This window comes from Lissotriton vulgaris, chromosome 7 (genome assembly GCF_964263255.1).
Source record: "Lissotriton vulgaris chromosome 7, aLisVul1.2, whole genome shotgun sequence".
Classification (NCBI taxonomy): domain Eukaryota; kingdom Metazoa; phylum Chordata; class Amphibia; order Caudata; family Salamandridae; genus Lissotriton; species Lissotriton vulgaris.
The window spans coordinates 1213807649-1213832053 of record NC_141695.1 but is presented as its reverse complement, the minus strand read 5'-3'; the positions used below and the strand labels follow the sequence as shown (position 1 = coordinate 1213832053).

At 40.9% G+C, this 24405-nt stretch overlaps 1 protein-coding gene across 2 annotated transcripts in view; it reads left to right on the top strand.

Moving 5' to 3' along the window:
• The window catches only part of LOC147703263 (uncharacterized), a 54129-nt gene extending 31732 nt beyond the window's left edge, over nucleotides 1–22397 (top strand). The window contains exons 8-10 of one of the 2 annotated variants that reach the window (XM_086928899.1): nucleotides 1579–1623; nucleotides 2210–4809; nucleotides 22070–22397. In XM_086928899.1, coding sequence (XP_086785025.1) covers nucleotides 1579–1623; nucleotides 2210–4774 — 2610 coding nt within the window. In that variant the 3' untranslated portion in view covers nucleotides 4775–4809; nucleotides 22070–22397. Of the gene's footprint in view, nucleotides 1–1578; nucleotides 1624–2209; nucleotides 5184–22069 lie in introns of those variants that run through there. The other variant, XM_086928898.1, reaches the window with a different exon arrangement.
• Nucleotides 22398–24405: the final 2008 nt, after the last annotated feature.

Here is a 24405-nt window from a genome sequence, read left to right as displayed (position 1 = left end):
ATTAACTCTATGAGCAGAATTAAAAGAAGCATAGGTACTCAAGAGGCACAGGGGCATCCGCCTTCAAAGGTGGACAGTAACAAATATAACTATTTCGCTAAAATAGCTACTCGGTTCACAATTAAAACATACGATTCGGCAATACAGACACTCCTTTCTGTTCACGCTGAGAAGGTACAAATCAAAAGGAAATATTCATAGACCTCTGGTGTTGGCCCTCTTCCCATGACTCATGCAAAGGTAGATTTCAGGTTTGTTACCTTAAAAGATCTCTTGAAAGGGAGAACGCATGTCAGTTGGTCTGAATCATATAGAGATGTTCAGATTTACTGATCAGTTTGTTAAAAGTTACATACGGGGATCTTTACACAGAATTTTTTATGTTTGAAAGCTTTATTGAAGTAAATAATCAATCCAACAAGGTAACACCAGCATATATAAATGAGGAAGAGGGAGTATGATAAAAGGATAAAAATAAAGCTGATGGTACAAATGAGGAACAAAGCATTTTAAGCGTTTTTAAGAGGGGGGGGAAAGGAGGGAGGGAAAAAAGGGAGGGGGAGTGAGAAAAAACCTAGCAATAAGTCATAAACGGAAAATTGCAGTAATTATGAACAACAAGCATAAGAAAGTACAGTAAAGGCACCAATGACTATAAATAACGATAAATATATGATCTAAAAGGCATTAAATAACATATTATGAAGTATAAAACGGCATAAGTGAGAGAGTAAGTAAAATGAGTAGGTATAACGATAACAGCACTGTTGTAATGTGCATTCTGTTGAACCTGGGCTTCTGAAATTATAAAAAAAAAGCAGCACAGCAAGCAGAAACACAACATTTATTTTAATATAGCCCTTGAGATTCAAGTCCTACAGTGACTATGGGTAACATTACGTGAACACCTTCTATGACTATTTATTAATGTGCAAAATACTACTTATTGTCAATCTAAATATGAAATGACAGTTGGATATAATTGAGCAATGCTTATATATGATGTGGATTAGCGTGTTATCAACATTTAAAATAGTTTTATTGATTCACCATGTACCTCGATCGCTATGAACCATTCAGTGTGCAGAGGCAAAACAGTTATGCCCATACATGTGTAATTGAACATATTATGCTATAGTATTATGTTTTTTCGATATTAGCTCCATCAGAATGACCACAGGGGTAGGAGTTTCTTGTTACAAACCCTCTTCTGTAGTTGTTTACCGGGTTTTGGTCGTTCTTCTTAGATCCTTTCCTATATGCTTTATGCATATGTGCTAGGTTCATGAGTAAGTGGCTCATATGGGAGGCAATAATAGCCATGTTTACTTTCCTCTTCAGAGTTTGAGTGTATGGCGAAGGTTTCAACACCCATAACAGATAATTGAATAAGCGGTAGAGGTGCTGTCTTGGATGTGAGGCTCACTCTTGGGTGGCAGGTTTGAAGCTTGAGCTGCAGGAAAGTCATGCCACATTATTAATTGCCAGATGTGCAAGTGAGAAGTGAAGGCCCTGTTTCTGGTGACAAGGAGCCAGTGAAGAAATTCTAATAAACATGATTTTTTTCTTTCTTTCTAGCTGGGCCTCTTAGAACAACTTCTTGGTCCATTGTCAGGGATAATGGTAACTTTTTTTTATTCTTCTTAATTGTGAAATAACATTATCTTTGTAGTCCGTAATCATATGAGAAACTAATGCTGCCTACTGTCAACCAGCAAAAAAGGTCGAGTTAACGAAGATAACAAAACATTAAAAGTCAAACATTATAATCTGAGCAATGTGCTCAGGATCTAACATATGTAGAAAGAAAGATACATTTTAGCAAGAAGACAACTATGCACAATAGGAATTTAGCTGAAGTATTTAATTTGAAGTATTTTGATCAGTGCAGGGTAGGCTTTATGATGGTGGGTGTACATATGTATAACCTAATCATTCGATTAACTATTTTAAAATCTATTTTATTTAAAATCTTCTTACATATTTTCCTTCATGATATTTAGGAAATACTACCCACAATTTTGATATTCATTGTTTTAAGAAAATCAGAATATTAGGAAAATACCATCAATCATTTTAATATTCAATGATTTAGCAGTGATAAACATTCAAAGTGTGAAAATCCTATTTTTTGCTAGTTTATTTTTAATCTTTGGTTTTGTCATTGATTGATCAGCTTTATAACCAAGATCTTTTTGCTCTAACACAGGATACATTTAGTGGACCCGATGGACCTCTTGGGGCTCTTACGGGATCTCTCCTTGGGGGAGAAAATGGTCTCCCTGGACAACAAAATGGAGGTCTTCTTGGAGCACTTCTGAGTGGAGAAAATGGAGACCTTTTGGAAGGGCTTATGACAGGGGACAGTGGTGCTCTTCTTGCAAGACTAACCAGAGGAGAGAATGGTGGTCTCCTTGGAGAACTGCTAAGTAAAGGAAAGGAAGTACTGAGTGGATTTCTTAGAGAAAATGAAGGACTAAATGGCAGTAGTGAAGATGAAGGGAATACTAGTGGATTTCCAGGGAAAGCTAGTAAATCAGGGGGGGTTGAAAAAGAAAAAGATAGAGGCCATGCAAATGGACATGCATATAGAAATTCAAAGGAAATATTGGTTGAAGAATCTGAAAATATTCAAGTTGATGAATCACTTACTGGTAAAGTAGATGGAGGTTCAGTTGGAGGCAAGAAGGTCAGTGTTCCATGGGATAATAAAGGAGACTTTCCTGGAGAAATTATTGGCGGGCTGACAGAGCAAATGAATGAAGGAGACAATGTAGTTTCTGGAGATGCCTTTGAAAGAGAGGAAGTTTTCAGAGGACCCATCGACATAGTTATTGAACCAACAGATGATGTGCCTTCTATGGAACCCCTAGGCAGAATTATAGAAAAAGAAGATGATGTTCTTGAGGGGCAAACTAGAAAAATAGGGGAACATGATCATATTGGCGAGGATGATATTCATAGAAACCTTATTGGAGGAGTTGTTGAGAGTGTTACTAATGAATTTGGAGAAAGAAATGGTATTAACACTATACCCCTTGGAGGTGTACTTAGTGACAATATTAATAATCCTGAAGACAAGCTTGGACGTTTTAGTATAGAGGACGTAGTTCTTGAAATCATTGCTGGAGATAGCAATGAAATTGATGACAATCTTGGTGGCATGACAGGAGGGACTCTTGAAGGTATTGATGGAGATGATATCGGGGGTAAAAATGTTGACTTATTGAAAGAGCTTGATGGTAGGATAATGGGTGGGGAAAATGTGAAACAATATACAGAAACTAGGGGTATTACTGGTGGTGATGAAGTTTTTGAAGTATTTGAAATTGAAAATGAGATTGAAAATGATATCGAAGGGAAAGAAGTAGTCAACACCAATGGAGCTACAGTGGAAGTAGGTGGTGAAGTTGCAGGGGATAAAGATGGAATACTTAAAGGGTCAGAAATAGGAGACAATCTTGATGAAGTGGAGCAAGTCCCTGGGGTTCAAGACAAAAGTGCTATTGGGAAAATGAGAAGTGAGCCTACACACAAAATTCTAGAAGAGGACGAACATCTCAAAAGTGTTACTGATGGCAGTAAAAGTGCTGAAGCAATTATTAGCAGTAATGTTGCTACCAGCTATGGAGTGCTTATAGTTGGAAATGTTAGTCAGAGAGATGGAACTCTTTGGGATTCTCTTGGAGAAAATGATGGAGATTTTTCTGAAGGAGATAGAGCCGGAATTATAAATGAAAATGTTGCTGATGAAATTAGATCTCATGAAACACTTAGAAAAGAAGAGGTTGATGAGTATAATGGAAGTACAAATGGAAATAGTGAGGATTTGGGGAGACTTAATGACAACATTAATGAAGAAGATGGGCTAATTGGTGGATTTATTGAAATAGTTAGTGGTGGTGTAGAAGTTGTGGAAGGAAGTACTGATGGTAGGAGTGGACAAACCACAGCTGTTGAAGAACCTAATGGCAGTGGAAATGAAAGAGGTAGGTTTGTTGGAGATTTTATTGAAAACGTTAATGGAGAACACGTTGCTGAAGGACGTAAAAAAAATAGCAGGTATGGTGGAAGAGGTTTAGAAGGATTTATCCAGGAAGTTAATGCTGATGAAGAGCTTGATGATAATACTAATGGGAAAGGTGGACTTGCAGGAAAACATAATGATAATGTGAGTAAGCTAGATGGAGTTGTGCGAGAAATTATTAGAAGCGGTAGTGAAAGGAGAGGAGTTGTTGGAGAATCTAATGGTAGTGCTAGTAAAGAAGGAGGTGATTTTGGGATTATTGACAATCTTTTTATGGAAAGAGGACTAATGGGAGAAATTGATGGTAGAAGTGGTAGTGGAAGTAAAAGTGGAGATGATAGTTCATTCATGAACACTATTACGAGTGGAGAATCAGTTGTTGATGTGCTTAATAGCGAGGACAATGGAGAAGAAAGAAATGTTGGCCAACCTGACAACAAGTTTAATAGAGGTGGTGGGTTTAATGCAGAATTTAGTGGTACCAGTGGTATAAGAAGTGAAACTGTTGGAGGATTTAGAAACACAAATGTTGAAATCAGTGGAATTTTTGGAGAACTCAAAGATAATGTTAGTGAAGAAAAGGTTACAGGAACCTTTGGAGGGCTTACAAGTGGGTTTAATGGAGAAACAGGGGGAGAGCTTGGGGACAAAAGTGTGAGAGTCTTTGGAAGATTTGCAGGAAATGTTAAGAACGGAAATCTTGGAGGAGTAACTGATATGTTTGGAGGCCTTATTGGAGACATCTGAATTTAAGGGAGACATTCCTGATTGAAAACAAAGAGGTGTGTACTAGTCAAAAGTATTCTCTAATTTGCAACTGCACAATTGTCTTGCTATTTCAATGAAAATGTTTTTGATACTACAATACTATTTACAGTGATGATTTGTATTAGCAAGTTTAACTCCTGCTATTTAAAGAGTTTCTAGAATGCATGGAAGGAGTTCAGCAGGACAATGCCAATAATAATATATTTCTCTAAGGAGAACCAATGAAAACTACAACAGAGCCCCTAACATTTGTTCATGGAGATCTGGTTCAATGAGTCCTCTGTGTATGATATTACCAACCCTCCCTCCTGAGCATGAGATCTTGTGCAAAAGCAAGTATAGTGGTTGATTTCAGCAAAGTGAATAAAGGCCTATCCTTTCTGGAGTAGTATCTATCCAACCATACTTCTTTCTTCTCTTGTGCTGTGCGTCTATCGACCTCCAAGAAATCACTAGCTTCACTGGTGATCCACTGACCTTGCTCATTATATGCTATTAATTTCAGTAGATGGTGTGCAGGCGGGGTGGGGACGAGGGGAGACAAAAAAATAGCTTACCTGCCCGTCCTGCACACAGCGGCTATTCTTCTCCTTCTCGCCAGCACAGACTCCCAGAATCCCCTGCAGCCAATCCTGGTTCTGCTCTCACTAATGAGAGCAGCATCATGATTGGGCTGAGCACCAATGATGTGCACTTTCAGGGAAGCATAGAGCCTGTGACTGTTGTTTCCAACCAGGTGGGGTTGGAGACAGCTTCAGTGCGCATGACACTTTGGCTGGCCTGAGACAGCTGACCAAACTGCCATGCGCACTGAATCACAGTGCTCAACACTTTCCCTCTGTGACTTCCCCCTAGCCCCCACCCTAATAGCCCAGCCCCTAAGACTCGCCCGGTAGAGAAAAATAAAATGATAATACACTTAGTTTATTATCATTTTATTTTTCAATTTTATGAAGATGCTGGTATAATAAGAGTCCTTCAAACCTTGGCCAATGATACCTTTGTTCCTTACAGACAACAGTGGGAAAATGTACATGTTCAAGTACTCCAAATTAGTTAATATCAATACACATTCAAGAGGCCATTGACTCTGTCTTCTTTCCGCAATACCTAATCTTCATATTTGTGGTGCCTTCCAATAGTCATTTTCGTCTAATCACAGCTTGGTTAATCTTAGGTAAGTTTATCTCAGAAGACAAATGCTGCAACATCCCAAATTGCTCTACTTCCTCAGATATCAAAATCTCCAGTAGGATACTGACTAATTTGCAACTTCGATCTTTTGCTTATTGATGTTTTTGACACTTATTCAGAATCAATTATTGCCATGGTAGCCCACATTGTGAAGAAAATGACAACAGCTGTGGATACAGTTACTCCTCCTTCTACTTGAAAGATGAAAGCACATAAGACCATTAAATGGTTCACAGACAATAAGCACCTACTGACATGTTGACTAAGGGTGATATAAAGATGGTAGCACAAAACCAAATTAACTTCTGAATGGAGCTCATGGAAATTACATTCTAAAGGCATTTAAGCGTTCATTTGAGCAAAAAAATATACTTCCAAGTCTACTACATGGAGCCAACATCTCCATGAAAGAACTATTCCATGTCTACAGCAAAATGACGTTTCTTAGTCACCTGTCAAACACATTTCCCATATCCCTTTGTTAATATCCTGTACTTCTTAATTAACGCCATCAATGCTATTCATAAGACAATTCCACAATGCAATTCATTGATGCCCCCATCGCCGGCACCTCCCTATCCAATTTCCTTTTTTTCCGAGTTCACATCTATCACTCATTACGTAAGCAATATCTTGTAGTTTGTCAAGAAATTTCTCCTTGCAAAGGACATTTGCATTGCCAAAGTTAACAACATGTCCTCTCTCTCTCTGAGAGGCTAGCCATTACATTAATTAGAAGTGGTGTCATCTTCAACCTTTCAAGTATACCATTATCATATCTCTCCTAAAACACCCTGACAATCTCCTCAACTAGAGGTCTTTTAAAGCTAACTCTCCTGTAACCTGGAAGCATATGGCCCCTTCCTTGACTTTCAATCAGATTTAACATTGAAGGGGGATGAGCTAAATTGCTAGTAAACAGAGGAGAACATCCACTTGACTGTGTAAGAAATTCATAGTTTTTGCCCTGATCACCCCCATTTTTGACTGATTTTGGTGGTTACTGACTCCGAAAGTGCCTTGTGCTCTGCTAACCAGGCCCAGGGCCAGCGCTCAGTCTTCTACAGGAATATGGAAATTGGTATGATTCGAACTGGCCAAGACAACCAACCTACAGGTACCTAGTATATGGTAGAGCATGTAGGTTTAGAGACCCAAGAGGACTTTATGCACTTAAAGGTGTCCTTTTAATGTCAGTTCTGCCTTGCAGGCTGATTTTAAAATAAAACTATGTCCAAATACATCTTTGGAATTAATAGTATTTCCAAAGTCCGAAACTATCTTTTGATTACTTTTAAGTTACCCCTGTGAAGTAACCTAGGTGCCCCAAGGGCAAGGTACATTGTTATGAAAAGCAGGGACATTCTAACATATATTTTGCGTGCCCTGGTAATGAAAACCAGCCAAAGTCATCTTCCCTATTTTAGTGCTGCTAGCCCTTAGGCTGACATGGGAAGGCTTTAATAATTTTAATAAAGTCTACCTTTTGATTGGAGCTAGCTAGATATATCTTTCAAAGTATCAAAATAATGGTGAAAATGTCAGATTTATTATGAGTATACAGGAGTGTAGTTTTAGAACTTACTATCCTGAAGTTACCTAAAGCAGCCCTGTAGCAGTCTTTCCTGATTTTACAAGCTGAGCCATGCTTCTCCCTGAGTAGGTGTGAAAAGGCTTGCTGTTGAAAGAATGTAGTTATTAGATGGGGTGAATTGCTTCCTTGAGGAAACAGGGAGAGCAAGGGGGCTGGTGAGATAGGATTTACTTGAACAGCAGAATAATAGATGTCAAAGGGTAAACAGACAAAATATTGACTACAAAATATCGAATGGACATAATATCGAGTACGAAATATAGGCTGGACAGAATATTGAATGGACAGAATATAGACATCAAAAATATCGTTTTGAAGGTAAGTAATGTAATATCGTTTTTTTAAATATAGATAGTCAAAATATCGAAGTACATAATATAGGTTAAGAAAAATATTGAAATTTTAATAATATCGATTTTTTTATAGTGTATTTTATGTGTTAAAAGTGTTTATTTATGTTATAATGTAATTTAATTAATGAATTTAATGTTATTTAAATTTTGCGTAATTTAATTCTGTAGCGGGTTGTGGGTTTATAGGGGAGTAGGGTGGGAAGTAATTTAATTATAATTAATTAAATATGGTAATTTATGTAGTGTAATCTAATTATCATTAATTAAATCTCTGGAGTGGGAATAGTAATTTTTACCCCTACGCTATCCAACGCTTTCCCTACTGTTACACTCTCTGGAGTGGGAACAGTAATTTTTACCCCTACGCTATCCAACGCTTTCCCTACTGTTGCACTCTCTGGAGTGGGAATAGTAAGTTTTACCCCTACGCTGTCCAACTCTTTCCCTACTGTTGCACTCTCTGGAGTGGGAATAGTAATTTTTACCCCTACGCTATCCAACGCTTTCCCTACTGTTGCACTCTTTGGAGTGGGAATAGTCATTTTTACCCCTATGCTATCCAACGTTTTCCCCTACTGTTGCACTCTCTAGAGTGGGAATAGTAATTTTTACCCCAACGCTATCCAACGCTTTCCCTACTGTTGAACTCTCTGGAGTGGGAATAGTAATTTGTACCTCTACGTTATCCAACGCCTTATCTACTGTTGCACTCTCTGGAGTGGGAATAGTAATTTTATACTTCTGCTATCCTAGGGTAATAATATTGGATATATTTTAATTATATTATGTTACTATATATGTATGTTTTAACAAATATGATTGTAAAATTTTTTTTTATAACTTTAATTAATTATTTAATTATTATAAGGTAATTTAAGTATTTTAAAGTATATTTTAGTAAATAATTTTTAATTTTAATTTATTTTAACATTGTTTTTAATAAAGTCGATATTTTTACTAACTATATTTTTGTAACAATATTTTTTTACTCAATATTTTTGTACTTACCTGTTTGTAGATACAAAGTCGATATTCTGTCTGTCGATATTTTGGCGCCGATATTTTTGGTACTCGATATTATGTCCCTCGATATTATGTCAGTGATCCATGTCAAAGGACCCAGGCCAGCTCCCACTTCTGTAATCCCCAGACAAATAAGAGCTCCCTGTTTAGATTACTAGAAGGTCTGGAAGGGGAGTGTAGTCAGATGTTAGCAACACCTCTGGGTTGGGTTACACACACCAAGGAAAGAAATGTTCTCTTTTCTATTTTGATATTTGGTGTATTCTGTGTCCATGGAATTTGTCTTAGCAGAGGGAGGTAGATTTACCCCTACTGGTTGGGGTCCACCCCACTCCTGCCAGCCCGGAATGAAGGATAGAGATACAAGAGTTGCAGGAGCTCCTCAGATCACTCCCTGAAAAATCAGAGAATGAAGGACTGCCCAGATGGTCCCTTGGACTGCACCAAAGAAGGCTTGCAGTCAAAAGGATTGCAAAAATACTGCACCTTCTGCACTCACAAGGCTCTACAAAGAAAGGACTGTGCCTGACTGAACGGAAATGGAGTGAATTCCCTGATCAGCAATAGGTACAATAGAGCTGTAGGAAGTCACCTTCCAAGCCGAAAGAGAGGATCACCCCATCTGACCAGTTGCAACTAGATTTTTCCTGAACTGTGCAAGAGCACTGAGGAAAGTTGAGTCCTATCCCACAAGAAGCAATTCAGAGACTCTGAACCCGTGGATTGTGCTACCAGAAACTGCAGGAACTAAAAGTATAGAAACTTTCTGCAAAGTGTGTCAGAAAATCTTAAGTGAGATGCTGGCTCAACATCAAGAGTCAAGTTGCCATTGTCGAATCGTTGAGCAGATTGCCCTTGCTTGTTCATCACGCTGAAAAGTCAACATCAAGAAGGAAGCCATCAATGGTGAGGATTCAATGCCTGTCTTTTCACCGAGCTGCTGAAGTGCAGCAGGCAGCTGTCATAGTCTTAAACTTCTGATTTAAGAAGCCAGAGGACCCACTGATGAGCCCGTTATCAAGAGAAAAGCTCCAAGACAAAGACTAAGGGCCAGATGTACGACTGGTTTTTGCAGCCGTAAATGGGAAATTGGCCCGTTTGCGAACGCAAAATTGGTCTGCCCCATGTACAAAGCCTATTTTGCGAGTTTTATACCTAATACCAACTCACAAAATAGGGTTTGCGACTCGCTATTAGGAAGGTACGTGCCAAGGGGATCCCTTCCTCATAGTGACTTGCACTTCAATGTACAATTGTTTTGTAAAAACACTAGCAGTTTACCACCTAGTTCAAGTAAGTAGTAAGCCAAGCGCAAACCGGAAGGTGTCCCCAGAAACGTTTTCTTTTTTTAAATGCATCCCGTATTCGTTTAAGGAAAATTGGATGCATTTAAAAAAACTGCTCTATACAAAAAGCAGTCACAGACATGGTGGTCTGCGGATCCCAACGGGCCAACATCCCTGGGAGTCCTAGCCATTCCCAATGGGGTCACAAAATACACCAGCCTCATGAATATTATTGAGTCATGCATTTTGCAACCTCATTAGGAATTGTAAACAGTGTCTGAGACACTGTCGTAAATTACATTTTACTAGTCCCAAATTGCGAATCGCAAAACAACGCAATTTGCAACTCGCAAATTGTAAGGGTCATACATCTGGCACTAAGTCCAAAGGTAAACTTTTGACTGCAACCTAGTCTTCAACCTATCTGACCCGCTCTTCATCGAGGTCTGCCCCAAACTTTGACCTTGTTCCCTTCCAGTGCAACCAGATAGCAGCAAGTGGCACTTTATGCTTTTTGTTGCTGGAATACACATGTTTTGATTTATTCTTTAAAAATGTATATCTCTGATTACCTACAATGGATTTTTGTAATATTAATATAATTTATTATAATATTGTTTTGTGTCTTTAACTTATATACTGTTTTGGTTATATTACATGATTTCCAATACCTGTTTCCTAAGTCAAGCTTGAAGTCTCGTTTGCTAAGCTACCAAGGGTTGAGCAAGGATTATTTTCTAAGACTTGACTGAGATTATTAGTCATTGTGTTATTATTACTGGCTGAGGATGACCACTCCACCTCCAGCTAAGAACGCTAAGAAAAAACCCGGGGGATAAGGTCCTTCTTGCAAAACTTCAGAAGGTTCGGACGGACCTTAAAAAACTGAAATGGAGAGTCAAAAGATCCAACGAAGAGGACCTCTGGGCAAAACTTCATCATGACTCAAAGGGCAACAACAGCTCCCAGTTTTGGTCAACAATAAACAAAATTATAAATCCAAAAAACAGCGGAATAACGTCCCACATCACTAAATCTTCATGGGAATCCTTCTTAGACTCGCATTTTAACCAGCAGGTCGCCACCACAAGTAAGCCCCAGGGAGTCCTAGAGGGCCAACCGTCACAAACAATAAAAACTTGGTTAGATAGAACGCTGCCAAAAAATTATCGGCTGATAGCACTCCTGGATATCGAGGCCAAATATTTTGCGGGGCTCCTGCTGACCCACCTGTGTGAATGGGCAACACACCACAACATAATTCCTTCGAGTCAAACTGGGTTCAGCAGAGAAACGGGAACTACGACAAACTTGCTGGCAATTTCGCAACTTATCGACAAAGCGAGGGTGAATAAACAGGCTCTTCACCTTTGCTTTGTCGACTTTAAGGCGGCGTTTGATAACGTTAACCGGGGTCTCCTCTGGAGAAAATTGGCCTCCTGGGGGATCCCCGACCCCCTTCTGCACTCTTTGATCGAACTGCATACCAATACGTGGGTCCAGGTAAAACTCGGCAACAGCACACACCTCTCCAGGCGCATCCCGACCACTAACGGCCTAAAGCAAGGGTGCGTTTTAGCACCGACCCTCTTCAACTTATTTACAGCCGACTTACCACCCACCCTAGAAATCTGCAATGGGCACGCCCCACGATTGGGAGGTAAAGCGTTGCCCAGTATATCTTACGCAGACAACGTGGTCCTGGTCAGCCACACCAAAATAGGTCTCCAAAACCTCATCAACGCACTGCAAGGATATGCCGAAGCGAACCTGTTGGAAATAAATCTTGACAAGACCAAAGTTCTGTCTATAAATGGGAACAAAAAGCTGCATACTTGGTTCCTTGGAACAAAGGTTGTCGCAAACTGTTTAGAATATAAATACCTGGGAATATTGTTTGACAAAGGAGGTCGCTTCTCGAACCAATTAGAGGGAATCAGGAGGAAAGGGATGCTGATAGCGACCACGCTCAAACAGCTAAAGTCTAATCTAAATGGTCCTACTCTACTCCCACTGCTCCGTGTGGCACAAGTTAAGCTAGAGTCCTCTATTACATACGGCAGTGAGGCTCTAAAAGGCAAAGACGCGAAACTGCTGGACACAACAATTGCAAAGGCTTATCGACTTCTCTTTAACCTGCCAACCTATACCTCACAGGCCCAGATCCGGCTAGAGTTTGGACTGACCTCCCAAAACCTTGCGAGGAGAGGCGCGTACATAAAGTGCTGGCAGAAAATCAAGAACTCGCCAGAAAATTCACTTAACCATCTGCTATGGCTAGACTTAAGCAGCTCTCTTCAATTGCCGGCAAAAACCTTCTTAGAGGAATCCCTGACTGTCACAGGTCTCAAAGAACTATGGGAAACTCCTTTACCGCATGCGCAGTTCAAGCGTGTTGTAACCAAGAGCATAAAAAGTCAATCGCACTTGGAAGATAAAGCGACTTTTTCACAAAGGCGACACGCTTGGATGACTCTGGCCACATATAAATCGCCTGGGCGACAGGCATACTTTAGTCTGGGGTACGGCAGGAAATCAAAAGAAGCCTTTTTAAAATACAGGCTAGGAATTTTACCCTCTATTCCACATTTGCAACCATGGTTGAGAAGGGACTGTGGGACAAAATGCAGGCTGTGCGGGGCAGAAAATGAAGATCTCGAACACCTATTATGTATCTGCCCAAGGCTGAAAGTGGAAAGAGTAGCCCTGTTAAAAACTGCCTTCAACGAACAAAAAATCCGCACACGTAGACAAGTGGTTCTTGCTTGTTTTGACCCAGGCCTTCCCCCACTAAACGGGAAGTTGGTAAAATTCTTGAAATGTCTGGAACTGAAACTAAAAAATCTGGCAGAGAGCACAAGACTGGACTAGTTGAAAAATGGCCAAGACTTTACATCATGACCACATAGCCGTACCAAAACGTTTTTATTAAGTTCTCTTGTTTTAAAAAATAATATATCTTTCTTTACAATCTTTTATCTGAATGCATGAACTATCAATGTACTTTTGTAATGGTTTTAATTAACCTAAAAACAATAAAAAAAATACTTACTTACTTACTTACACTCCACCTCCTGACAACTCACTTTCCTAATGACCTCTATGCAGCATTGATGCTACTGATCACCGAATACTCCTCATTGGATTGAAATTGTGGGCAAATAGTGTTCACTTTGTGTGTCCCCTAATTACATTGTAATCAACCGCTTAGGTTGTTCCCACTTCTTTCATGCTCCACTGACATCTCCTGTGGCATTATTCAAGTTTTAGCACTGCCACCAGGATGTAGACTCCATTGACATAGGGTAACCATCTAATGCAAATTTGGTGATGTATCTGTAAATCTCACAATGTCTCTAAATTCATCAAAGGATGCAAATTAATTGTCCATGCCTGAATGCTAAGAACACCCAAATCCTGCTTCTGGGGATGACAACACCATCCCACTTGTTTGTGAATGAAGCCCACAACTTGGGTGTGTTGTTTACTTTTACGGCCTTTCCTTTTTTTTCTGTGTTGACATGAAAATCTATGAGTCCACCGAAGGTGCTTGCTCCAGGTACCTTAATAGCATTTGACCAAAGGGCCAAGGAGTCAAAGAAATATGGCTGATATTTATCATTTTTTTCACGCAGCGCAACACAAAGTCACGCTGTGTGAAAAAGGCTGGAATGCTGTCAGAAACCTAGCAGTTCCCTCACCTACAAATAAACCTGGGGAATTGGAAGTTTGGTGGAGCATGTGCCCAGCCAATTTCGAAAGGGATTTCCAATCTGCAAAACAAGAGATGACACCCTACCCAGAAAATTAATTTACACTCAGAGCCTGATGACAAAGGACCTCTTAAATGATCTTGGTAGAAACACCTGATTGCTCAGGGATCAAGACGATAATTAGCATGTATGCTAAACTTCACACCCTCTGTTAAGTTTTGGCAGTTCAAATCTGCCAAAATGTAATAGCTGAATAATGCCCAATGTTGTCCTGAACATGCAGATTTTTTTTGTGGAGAGCACCAAATCTGCATGTTATTCCATAAACAATCAGACATAGTATAATATGATGCAGTTAATAAATTCTGAAGGGCCCTCTGGAGCACTTGCAATAGCACTTGATCATAGCAGCACTTATTATCAATGCACTTAACCTCCCTTTTAGATGTCACCTGCACAGTACTTGCGCGGTGCTTGTGAAATCTAATTTTATTTGATATAAAACTTAAAAAGGGCTTACAATCCGCCTTGATGCTTTCCTTGCTTTTCATTGGCTCCTGTGCTTCCCACATATTTATCCTCCATTTCTTTTGGTTACAGCATACTGTTTCCTGCATTTACCAATGCTTGTTCCTGTGTTGTTCGTCCTGTGCTTCTCTTATCAGTTTCCCTTGTCAGATGTACTGTTTCCATCCTCTGTTGTGTAGCTATTTTTTTTAGGTTTTCTTTGAACAGACCTTGCATACTTTCAGCCAAGTACATGGCTCTGCTAATGTGCAGTCCTCTATCTGTATCTGTCTATTGGCACATTATTAATATTATCTTTGTGCTCACACAAACAGTCTGACTTCAATATGGGCATTCTCTCAGGCCATTAGAAAACATGGGCTAATCATAACCTGCAAGCTCAGGTGAAGGCAAAACCCGGAAATTCCATGTCAATTTAATGCAAGGTACTACACCAGTCACAGAAGTTAAAGTTGTTACTCTTATAGCTTGTGTGGTGTTTACTTTGGTGCTGGTAAGTATTAATGAAAAGTAGATCTCAATGCTAGTCTTGTATTTTCAAATAGATTTTTGATGAGTATTTAAGCGCTCTAATTTGGTATTACAACTGTGAGGTGGTCACGAAGTTAAGATGGCAGCATTCCAATAGTGGTCATGTTAGCCCTATTTCTATGTGTCTGTATCTGCATAGGTAGAGGCCGTTGATGGCATGGGAATGGGAAGAAGTGTGAGTTTGACTTCAAGCATGCCTTTGTTGAAGGGGCAGATGCCTGGGCTGCATTGAGTAGTATGCTTGGGAGAGGCTGGGGTGGGAGGCAGCCTCTGAACCACCTTTGGACCCAGAATGTGGGCCACTGTGGATTACTCTTGATTAGGGATTCCCTTCCAAAACTCCACTGTCCTACTATAGCGGGTGCTGCTTTTTGAGTGCTTCTCTCATGAGTTTTTGTACTTTTGCCATCTCCATTATTTTGTTTTCTTTTGTTGCCAGCACGGGTAATGAATGACTAGATGAAAATATTTGTATAGCGCCACAGGTACCCTTCTAAGGTTCCTGGTGCTTTGGATGTTTGCTTGCATTCACCTTTTTTACAGCCCGAGGGGCTGCAGCTCAAAACCCCCAAAATTCTGGCCACAATGGTATGCTTTTAACTGCTCCGAAATCTTGGTCCAGTGATCTGTCATTGCTAGGGCGGATCCCATCAGGCTATGACGTATTGCACACACGGCAGAAATCATTCAATTAAACGAGTCCAATGTGTTACAGGCTGCTGTGGAAAGAAAAGCAATGCCCTGTGGTTGTGTTTTGTAGCTTCTGTATTGTGGTCAATAGGCTCCCCTGGTTCATTTGTTCAGTCAGTCAGAAAAGGTTTATTCGATTATCTTAAAAACAATCATAAAAGCATACTGAATATGTACAATATACATCCAATGTAATAAGCTCTAATGCAAATATCGCTAAGGAAAACAAGTTAAAAACATTGATGAAAATACTGACATGGTGCCACTCATAATGACAGAAGGTCAACAACATTAATTAAAATATCATGCTTTTCCTAGCGGCCATTGATTTCAAAATATACGTGGCTGTGAGAAAACAAATATCTGGATCATCTAGGGAAAACAATAGCCTCATTGCGGATTTTACCAATGTTACTGCCTTTTTTTTAAGTAAAGGTTTCAGATAAGCAATACGGAGATGCAAGTAAAGATCGCAGATAGATAGGAAGTGAATGGTACTCTGTTTAGTAACCCCGTCACAAGGGCAAGGTATTGATGGATAATTTTTCATAAAAGGAAACGACAGCAGATGATGAACGATTCCGAGTCTTAATGTAGTGAGGACAAACCGGTGAGATGGTCTGGTGACTACCTTTAAATAGATTTGAAAGCTAGAAGTGACCTTATTGGAGTATTAATACTGTGGAATAGTTAACAGCGTGTTAGCGTTTCAACGTACTTGGGCTTTCATACTCAAGTAGAGACACTTAAGCTCTTTCTTAGGAATATCAGATAGACTGTCAGGATCAGCCCGGAAATTTAGGTTAAACAGATCCCTGGCAGTTGTCACAACATAATTAATCCATGGGATCAATACACTTTTATCTAGGCGAAGGCAGTCACTAATGATACTCCTAGTAAAACTGGTTTCTTCCTTTAGCCAAATTGCTCTCCACACCATCAATGGTCTTAAACTGATTAGATCTGACAAATACTCCAGACCTAATTCCTGGTGTGTTATCTCGGTGGAAGCCGACTTAGGCAGACATAGCAATTTTTTAATAAAACAGTTTTCTTCCAGTTGCAAATCCACATGACGACTATGCCCAAAGACACCAGATCCATAGAGTGCAATTGAAACACATCTACAACGGTATATGTGCAGCATGTCATATATACGACGATAACCAAGCTTAGTCGCAAATTTAAATACTCCATATGCACTTTTCATCATCTTGACTTTTACATTGATAAGCTCATGAGACCACATTCCATTACTGCTAAATGTTATGCCTAGATAGCAGAATTTTTTAACAGTTTCTATTTTTTGGTCCTCTATATATATAAAAAGATTTCAACTTCCGCATTTTCTTTCCGCACAACATAATACAAGTTTTGGTATTATTAATTTTTAGTTTCCTTCCCTTGATAAATCCAGCGAACTTGTCCATTAATCTCTGCAGACCACAGGGGGTAGTCGATAGGAGCACAGAATCGTCAGCGTAAAGCAAAACAGGAATAGCCTGGCCATCAACTTGTGGGGCATCAGAGTTAACCTGTTTAAGCTCGACATTGATTGCGTTAATGAAGGCGCAAGGACGCAGCCATGTCTAATACCTAAGTTAACTCTAATACTATCGGTACATTAACCCCCTTGGCCGTATCTTATACGAGCAGATAATTTGGAATATAGTCTGGCCAGAAAATAGACAATCCCTGGAGGGGCGCCCTGTTCTAATAGGGTTGACCATAACAAAGCATGATTGACAAGATCAAACGCGCTACTTAGATCTGCAAAGCAGAGAAAGAGCGAACCTTGCTTAGCGCGTGTGTACTTCCCTATTATTAGGTCTAGGTATATAAATTGTTCAATGGTTCCCAGACCCTTTCGGAACCCAAATTGGGACCGCGCAAGGATGCCACTGTCCTCAACCCATTCCTCTAACCTGGCCAACAGCACCCGACTCATTATCTTTAGTGAAGAATCTAAAAGGGAGATAGGTCGGTAGTTTTTAGCATCCGACCTATCTCCCTTTTTGTATATCGGGATAATCACTGATTGGCCCCACGTTTGCGGGGAACTTTCCATAACTGCCGCATTAAAAACTTTATTCAGGACAGGACCCCACGATTTCGTGTCGGCCTTATACAGGTCAATAGGCACCCCATCGGGGCCAAGAGCTTTCCCTCCCTTACTACACCTACTTGCATGTTCTACCTACAATACAGTAATACTTAAGGGGATGACTGGCCATAGGTCGGCCTCCATGGTCGGTAAATCAGCCACCCCCTCCAGGTCAACAATACTCTTAAAATGTGAAACCCAACATTCCTCACTTACTTGGGCAGTAAGGACTGGGGTGTTATCACTTTTAAGGTAAGGAACGTTAACCATATCCCAGAATAGTTTACCATCTGATAGGTCGACAGCCCTGGTTAAGTTATCCCAGGCTTCCTCCTGTACTTCTTTTTTTCCTACGCTTTAACTGCCCTTTATAAGCGGTCCTAAGGTTTATAATAATCGTCCTATCCCTGCGCCTATCAGCCAAAGCCTTCTTTAACTTCTGTAGTGACTCCGTACAGGCGGAGTCAAACCTTCCTATCCTCGGCTTCTTATTGCTATGTTTAGAGGAGGTCATGATGTTTCCAATTAAGGCGTTGATCTTATTGAAGCTTGTCAAAATCCCCCTGAAATCTACATTTCCACCCAAACAGTAATACAGGTCAGGCAGGCAAGCCGCCACGATTTTAACCAATAGTTTTTCAGAATTCTCTCCCCTCCACTTTATTCTATGACCATTTGGTCTACAAGGGATAATGTCGGTAACAACCGTTTTAGCTGCTAGTGCTTTATTACCCCAAATAAATAAAGTTAACGTAACGCAGTTGTGATCGCTGATCGCAAGATCCAGTACGACCGGGGTATCAAAGTACATGCTAATATCATCTGAGATCAACAGATGATCAATAGCAGTGGCGGCATTCCTCCCCGTAAAAGTGGGGACAGGATTACCCTCTCGGTCTTTTGCATTCTGTAATACAACTAGATCATACTTTGCCAAAGCAGAGTTCAATGACTCCCCATAGGTGCTTTGAATAAAGTGGATGCAACCCTCACCTCTATAGCCATTTAACCCACATACCTTAGTTAGTGATAAAGGACACATTGAGATGTTAAAGTCCCCCCCAGATAAATACACGATTAACTCGACAGATCTTATCAAGGGCCTTTTCTAGATCGTTAACTTCAATGTAAGGAATAAGGCATGTTATTGTACTGGTTAATCAACAAAACGTTACGGCCGTTCATATGTCGTAGCCATAACAATTGGGAGTGACATCCAACCTTTACATATAAAATAACTTGCACAGGAAAATTAACAGAGAGCAAAATGAGGAGACCACCTTTAGCTCTACCCATAGTCGAACCTTGTGCTGGTAGATTGAAGGAAACAAATCTCTCATAACTGATGTCTTCCACACTCCATGTCTCTTGCAAGCTTAATATGTCATATGTGTCCACAAACTCTCTCCATGCCAACGAACCCACCGTGCTATTCCAGCCAGCGATATTCCAGCTAACTAATTTATACCCCCTCCGACCAATTTCTATCCCTGGTTCAAGGATATCATCCAAATCCCTATGTGCATCATCTATAGCCCCTATATATGATGGCTTATGAGTCCAACTACTGTTTCCTGGGTTAAAAGAATTACACTGACAATGTGTCTTTTCCTGGCCCGCCCTTTCTGGCAACCTTATAACTTTATTACCTCCAGAACTACAATCCTCCAAAGAATTTACTTGTTCTTTGTTTGCCAACTCTTGGGGATCTAGGTGCACTCCTACAACCGCTACCTGATCCAGGTAGTTTCTTGTTTCGTAGAATGAATAATACAGTCAATATACTGCCTCTCAGCAGCTAAAACGATTGTAACTAAGGAAAGTATCCGGAGTATACATGAGGTCCGGAGTATACAAAAGCTCCTGTCTACCCCAGGGCCCCCTATTCCCACCCCTCCTTTCCACTCTAGTCCACTCATTAATCGTCCCCTTCCCCACCCCTGCAGCATATGGTGGATAGAAGAAGGTTAATGGTAGTGTCTGGATGGTTCCAAACATCACATGATTAGGCCATGCACATATATGAGAAACAGTCCTAGGATCTCTAAAGGTGACCACTATACAGTCACCTTTTATCCTTTTAACCGTCCAACCTATCCATGGGATCCTCCTTACCATTACTATCTCACTCGAGATTTGGGGGGGTAACGGTCTGTTTTGGTTAAGCTAATTAACTACCTTATTTTTTAGTGCGGCAAAGGGTTCCTTCACATGCTCTCTCAAAACTGGAACACCAGCTAAAATCACCACTAGGGGGTTAGCTTCTGAGGGGAGATCTGGTATTAGTGTTCTCTCCTTCAAACTATTAGCTGCTTGCTCCTTTTCAATAGGCGGGTCAGCTGGTTTCTTAGATATGACCTGGGCTGCCACTGGGGGACCGGTAGTTACACCTTGACAGTGTTCAGAGGCAGTTTTAATGGTAACTGGGCCTTTACTTATAGGTTTATTGGAAATGGCAGGTAAGGCTACCCGCGCAGTACCGCCAGAACCCTGAAGCAGACTGGCAGTCGCAGGTTCCTTGGTAGTCTCCCTACTATTGGCTAATTTATTCAATGTACCAGTATTAGCTAACACCATCTTTTCTAACTGGTCCAATTTACTATTAATCATATGTGTTCTCTCTAGTAAGGGCAGCATTAAAAATTTCATTAGGATTTCCATTTTACCCAAGAGCTCATCAAATTAGATGCAGAGCGTTGGGCAGCTGTTAAATCCAGTAGAACTGGATCAGGAGAAGCAACCACCCCACTGGGGCCCAGGGATGAACGCTTTCCTGTCACTAAGTCTAAAGAGAGTCTTTTTTCTGTCTTGACTATTTCCTTTTCAAAGATTACTGTAGCCCACTTAAGAAATTGGTCCATGGTCCCAATAACTACCCCCCGCAGTTGAGAGGGTTACCTTGCTCCCCTTTCCTGATCGAAGGACCATGGTGCTGTGAAAGGACAGAATACAATAAACCTCTATATACAAAACACAGATCGTACCCGATGATGAAAGAGAGTAGGCCCAGCCCGGCCTCTATCGTTCTCGGACTGCCTCAGATGGCCCGCCCTTTGCCTGGGCTTAGCCCGCGCCCGGTCCCGCGATACGCAGTATGGGCGGGGCTTATATAGACAGAAAAAGGGTGGAGGCAGGCAGGGGGGTGGGAAGAGAACCAGCTGAGTCCGATGAAGGAGCGCTCTGGCTTCTGGTCCTCGCAGTCCCGCAGGCTCACCCAATGTCACTCTGCCTCAGTGTCCGTGATTAAAGTTCACCAGCAATCTTCCAACACGTACGGGCAAAAAATAAAATAAAAGCGTTAAAAGCTTTCCTGCAACTACAGCTGCGAGCTGTCTTTGTGTCAGGGCTTCAGCTCAAAGATGCATGGGCCTCTCTGAACTCAAACAATTAACAAGAGTAGTTTGCAGAGTAGACTGGGGAAACCAAAAGCAGCTTTGATGACGGTGTTCTAAAACAGCCTCTGGTATCTAATTGATTTGACTGACTTTAATTAGCTTAAAAGAGGTGCTGTTCTCCTCCTTGAGCTATGAGATAGGATAGCAGTGCCATAGTACCTGGTCAATGCTCAAGCCCGGTCACCGCTCTTGCTCATGCCTGGTTACCGCTCCTGCCACATCACTTCCCCTTCCCGGTTCCTTCTCCTGCCCTATCAGTTCTCCTGCGCCATCACTGCTACTGCCTGGCTATTGCTCCTGCCTGGTCACTGCTCCTGCCTGGTTTTTGCTCACGCCTGGTCACTGCTCCTGGCACAACATTTCTCCTGCTCCATCACCACTCCTGACCGTCACTGCTCCTTCCCGGTCACATCTCCTGCCTGGCCACTGCTCCTGCCCACTGGTCAACGTGCATGCCCGGTCACTGCTCCTGCCATACAAATTGTCCTGCCCCATCACCGCTCCTGCCCGGTCACTGCTCCTGCCCTGTCACTGCCCCTGCCCCGTCACTGCTCCTGTTCATACCTGGTCACTGCTCCTGCCACATCAACATTTCTTGCTCCCTTCAGGTTGTGGTATCTGCAAACTCATCTTGCCATTATATGTTTATTAATCTATTTCATGTAGTGAAAACATATGGCAGTTAAATGTGCTTGAGGGCACTGTTTGTAAATTATAAATATTAATCACATAGGGAAATCCAATGCGTTACCAATGCTTGTTTAAACTCTGTTGTCCTGCGAGCCGTTCTAGAGATTGTGTTCATATTTTGTAATTATCCTTGAAAGAAGCTGTTCAATATCTTTTGCCTTCTTTTCTTTCAGGGAATTCTCTCCATGGTTCATACAAGACTTCGTCGATTGCCCGTCCTGTCTCTGTGTTCTCTCTCTGTTGTCTTTATAGATAGAATATTGCCTTCCATTTCTGTTTGAAAAACATTAATGATCTCTGCTATTTGTGCCTTGATTCGTTTGCCTCCTGCTTTTCCACAATGATATAATACAATACAAAATGTATCTCATGCAATTTATTGGCTTCTTCAATAACTCGCATTCGGGTTCAAACCTCTTGCTTTCTGGCACATTATACCTTCGTTTTGAGTTGATGAATCCTGTTATATAGAACGACCAATAATAAAAAATCAACCTACTTTAACATGACTGGTTATCAAAATATGTGTACCTTAGAAACCTCTGAAATTGAATACCACAAACTACTGCGAAGAGAGGAAAGTCACTGTGTTGAAATGGCTATGTGTTGTATTAATAGTAAGCAGTGATCTTATCACCATTAACAACAAAAGTGCTGCCTCCAGAGTGGGTTACAGGACAAGGGCCAGGACTTATAACGTCCTTGAAATATGTCTTAATGTAAGCCCTTCATAGCATTGAGTGAGGGGATCTAGAAAGCAGCGCTGTGTGTTCTAGGACAGTTGCATAGGGTTATACTCTCAAATATAGATTACAATATCAACAAACTGCATTTTAAAGATCAACTTTTCAAATATGCTAGCATAAAATCTTTAAGGCCTGATTTTATAGTTTGGTGGCAAGATAACATTTGCCAATTCGCGCAAAATGTCAAATCTAGAGGAGAGTCTACCTCATCAATTTTCTCAAGCACATGGATACAATGATGTGAAACTATAGACAGCTGGCTTACCGTTACAATTAGAGTGTTCAACAAAAAGTTAGAGACATTTGCATTGCCACCAAATTTCAGATCAAGCCTTCGACATTTGTATTTACAATGACAATTATGCTCATAATCTTTTAATGGTGGATCTTTCTCACAACTAATCAAAACCATCAAATAAAGTAATAAAAAAAATACACCACTAAGGTGCATATTATCAAGGGGGTTTGTCTCTGCTTTTTTGGCTTTAAAAGCCAAGAAAGCGGAGATAAAATTGTCTCCCTATTACCTAGCTGTCGCTAACACCAGTTAGCGACAGCTAGTAGGAGATAGCGACCATCCTGGGCCCCGCTTTGCATGTCAGTGAAATTTATCACTAATGACATGCAAAGTGGGCGTGCCAAGATGTTAGCGACTGGAAACAGTCGCTAACATCGGTATCTCCTATTACCAACTTTTGGAGATATTCACGCTAAGCGCGAATATCTCCAAAAGCTAACACCTGCCCCTGAGCAGTTCTTAGCCATGTTATCCAGTGGGAGGTGGATAACATGGCTAAGAGCATTAGCTCGGAAATGCATGACTATTGCTGACTTTTCAGCGATATTCATGCATTTCGGACGATTTTTATCGCTTAGGAGATAAACCTTGATAATAGCAAGGTTCCTAAGCGATAAAAATCGCCGCAGCTCGGCGATAAAAATATTGCCGCTAAGCCAACATAGCGATAATTATCGCTAGTTGTTGGTAATATGCCCCTAAATTCAATATTTACAGGCACAATTTCTCCAGATTGTGCTACAGACATTACATTATAGGCCTCAAAATCATAAGGTACATACACAACCCCTTATTGCCACCACAACGTCACTTTCAGTGACGTTGTGATGGCAATAGGAATCTGGCCTTATTCATAAGGCAGAGTTAAGCAACTTAACGTGGCTTAAAGCTGCCTTGTAAATAAGGCACCATTTCACACTATGTTTAGCGTGAAAGGGGAGGGCAACAGATGTTGTGGTGAGCGTTTCACCGCAACACTCGCTGATTTTGATGCTGCCCCCTATTTAAAAGGATTCAGAAAAGGGGGTAGTGATGGACAGAGTATCTGAATTAAACAGAACACTCGTACCCAGTCAACAGATCAGGGCTTGATCCATCACCATTTTTTAGCTCACTGCAACATCCCAGCTCAGAACCTGGCTACATGCAAATTAGTCTGTCCCTGGCCCAGTGCATCATGGGAACAGGGCAGACCAAACTACCATGCCAATTCTTTTACTGGAAAGGAAACAAGCTTCCGGGGACCGGTTTCTGGCATTACAGCCGTCTTCGGCCCGGCTTGCTTGAATCCTGATGGTGCAGTGAGCAAGGGACTCACATCTGAGTATACCCTTCCACGCTTATGGTGGACAAAACGATTCAGAAAAGGGGGTGGTGAAGGACAGAGTATCTGAATTAAACAGAACACTCGTACCCAGTCAACAGATCAGGGCTTGATCCATTACCAAAACGATTCAGAAAAGGG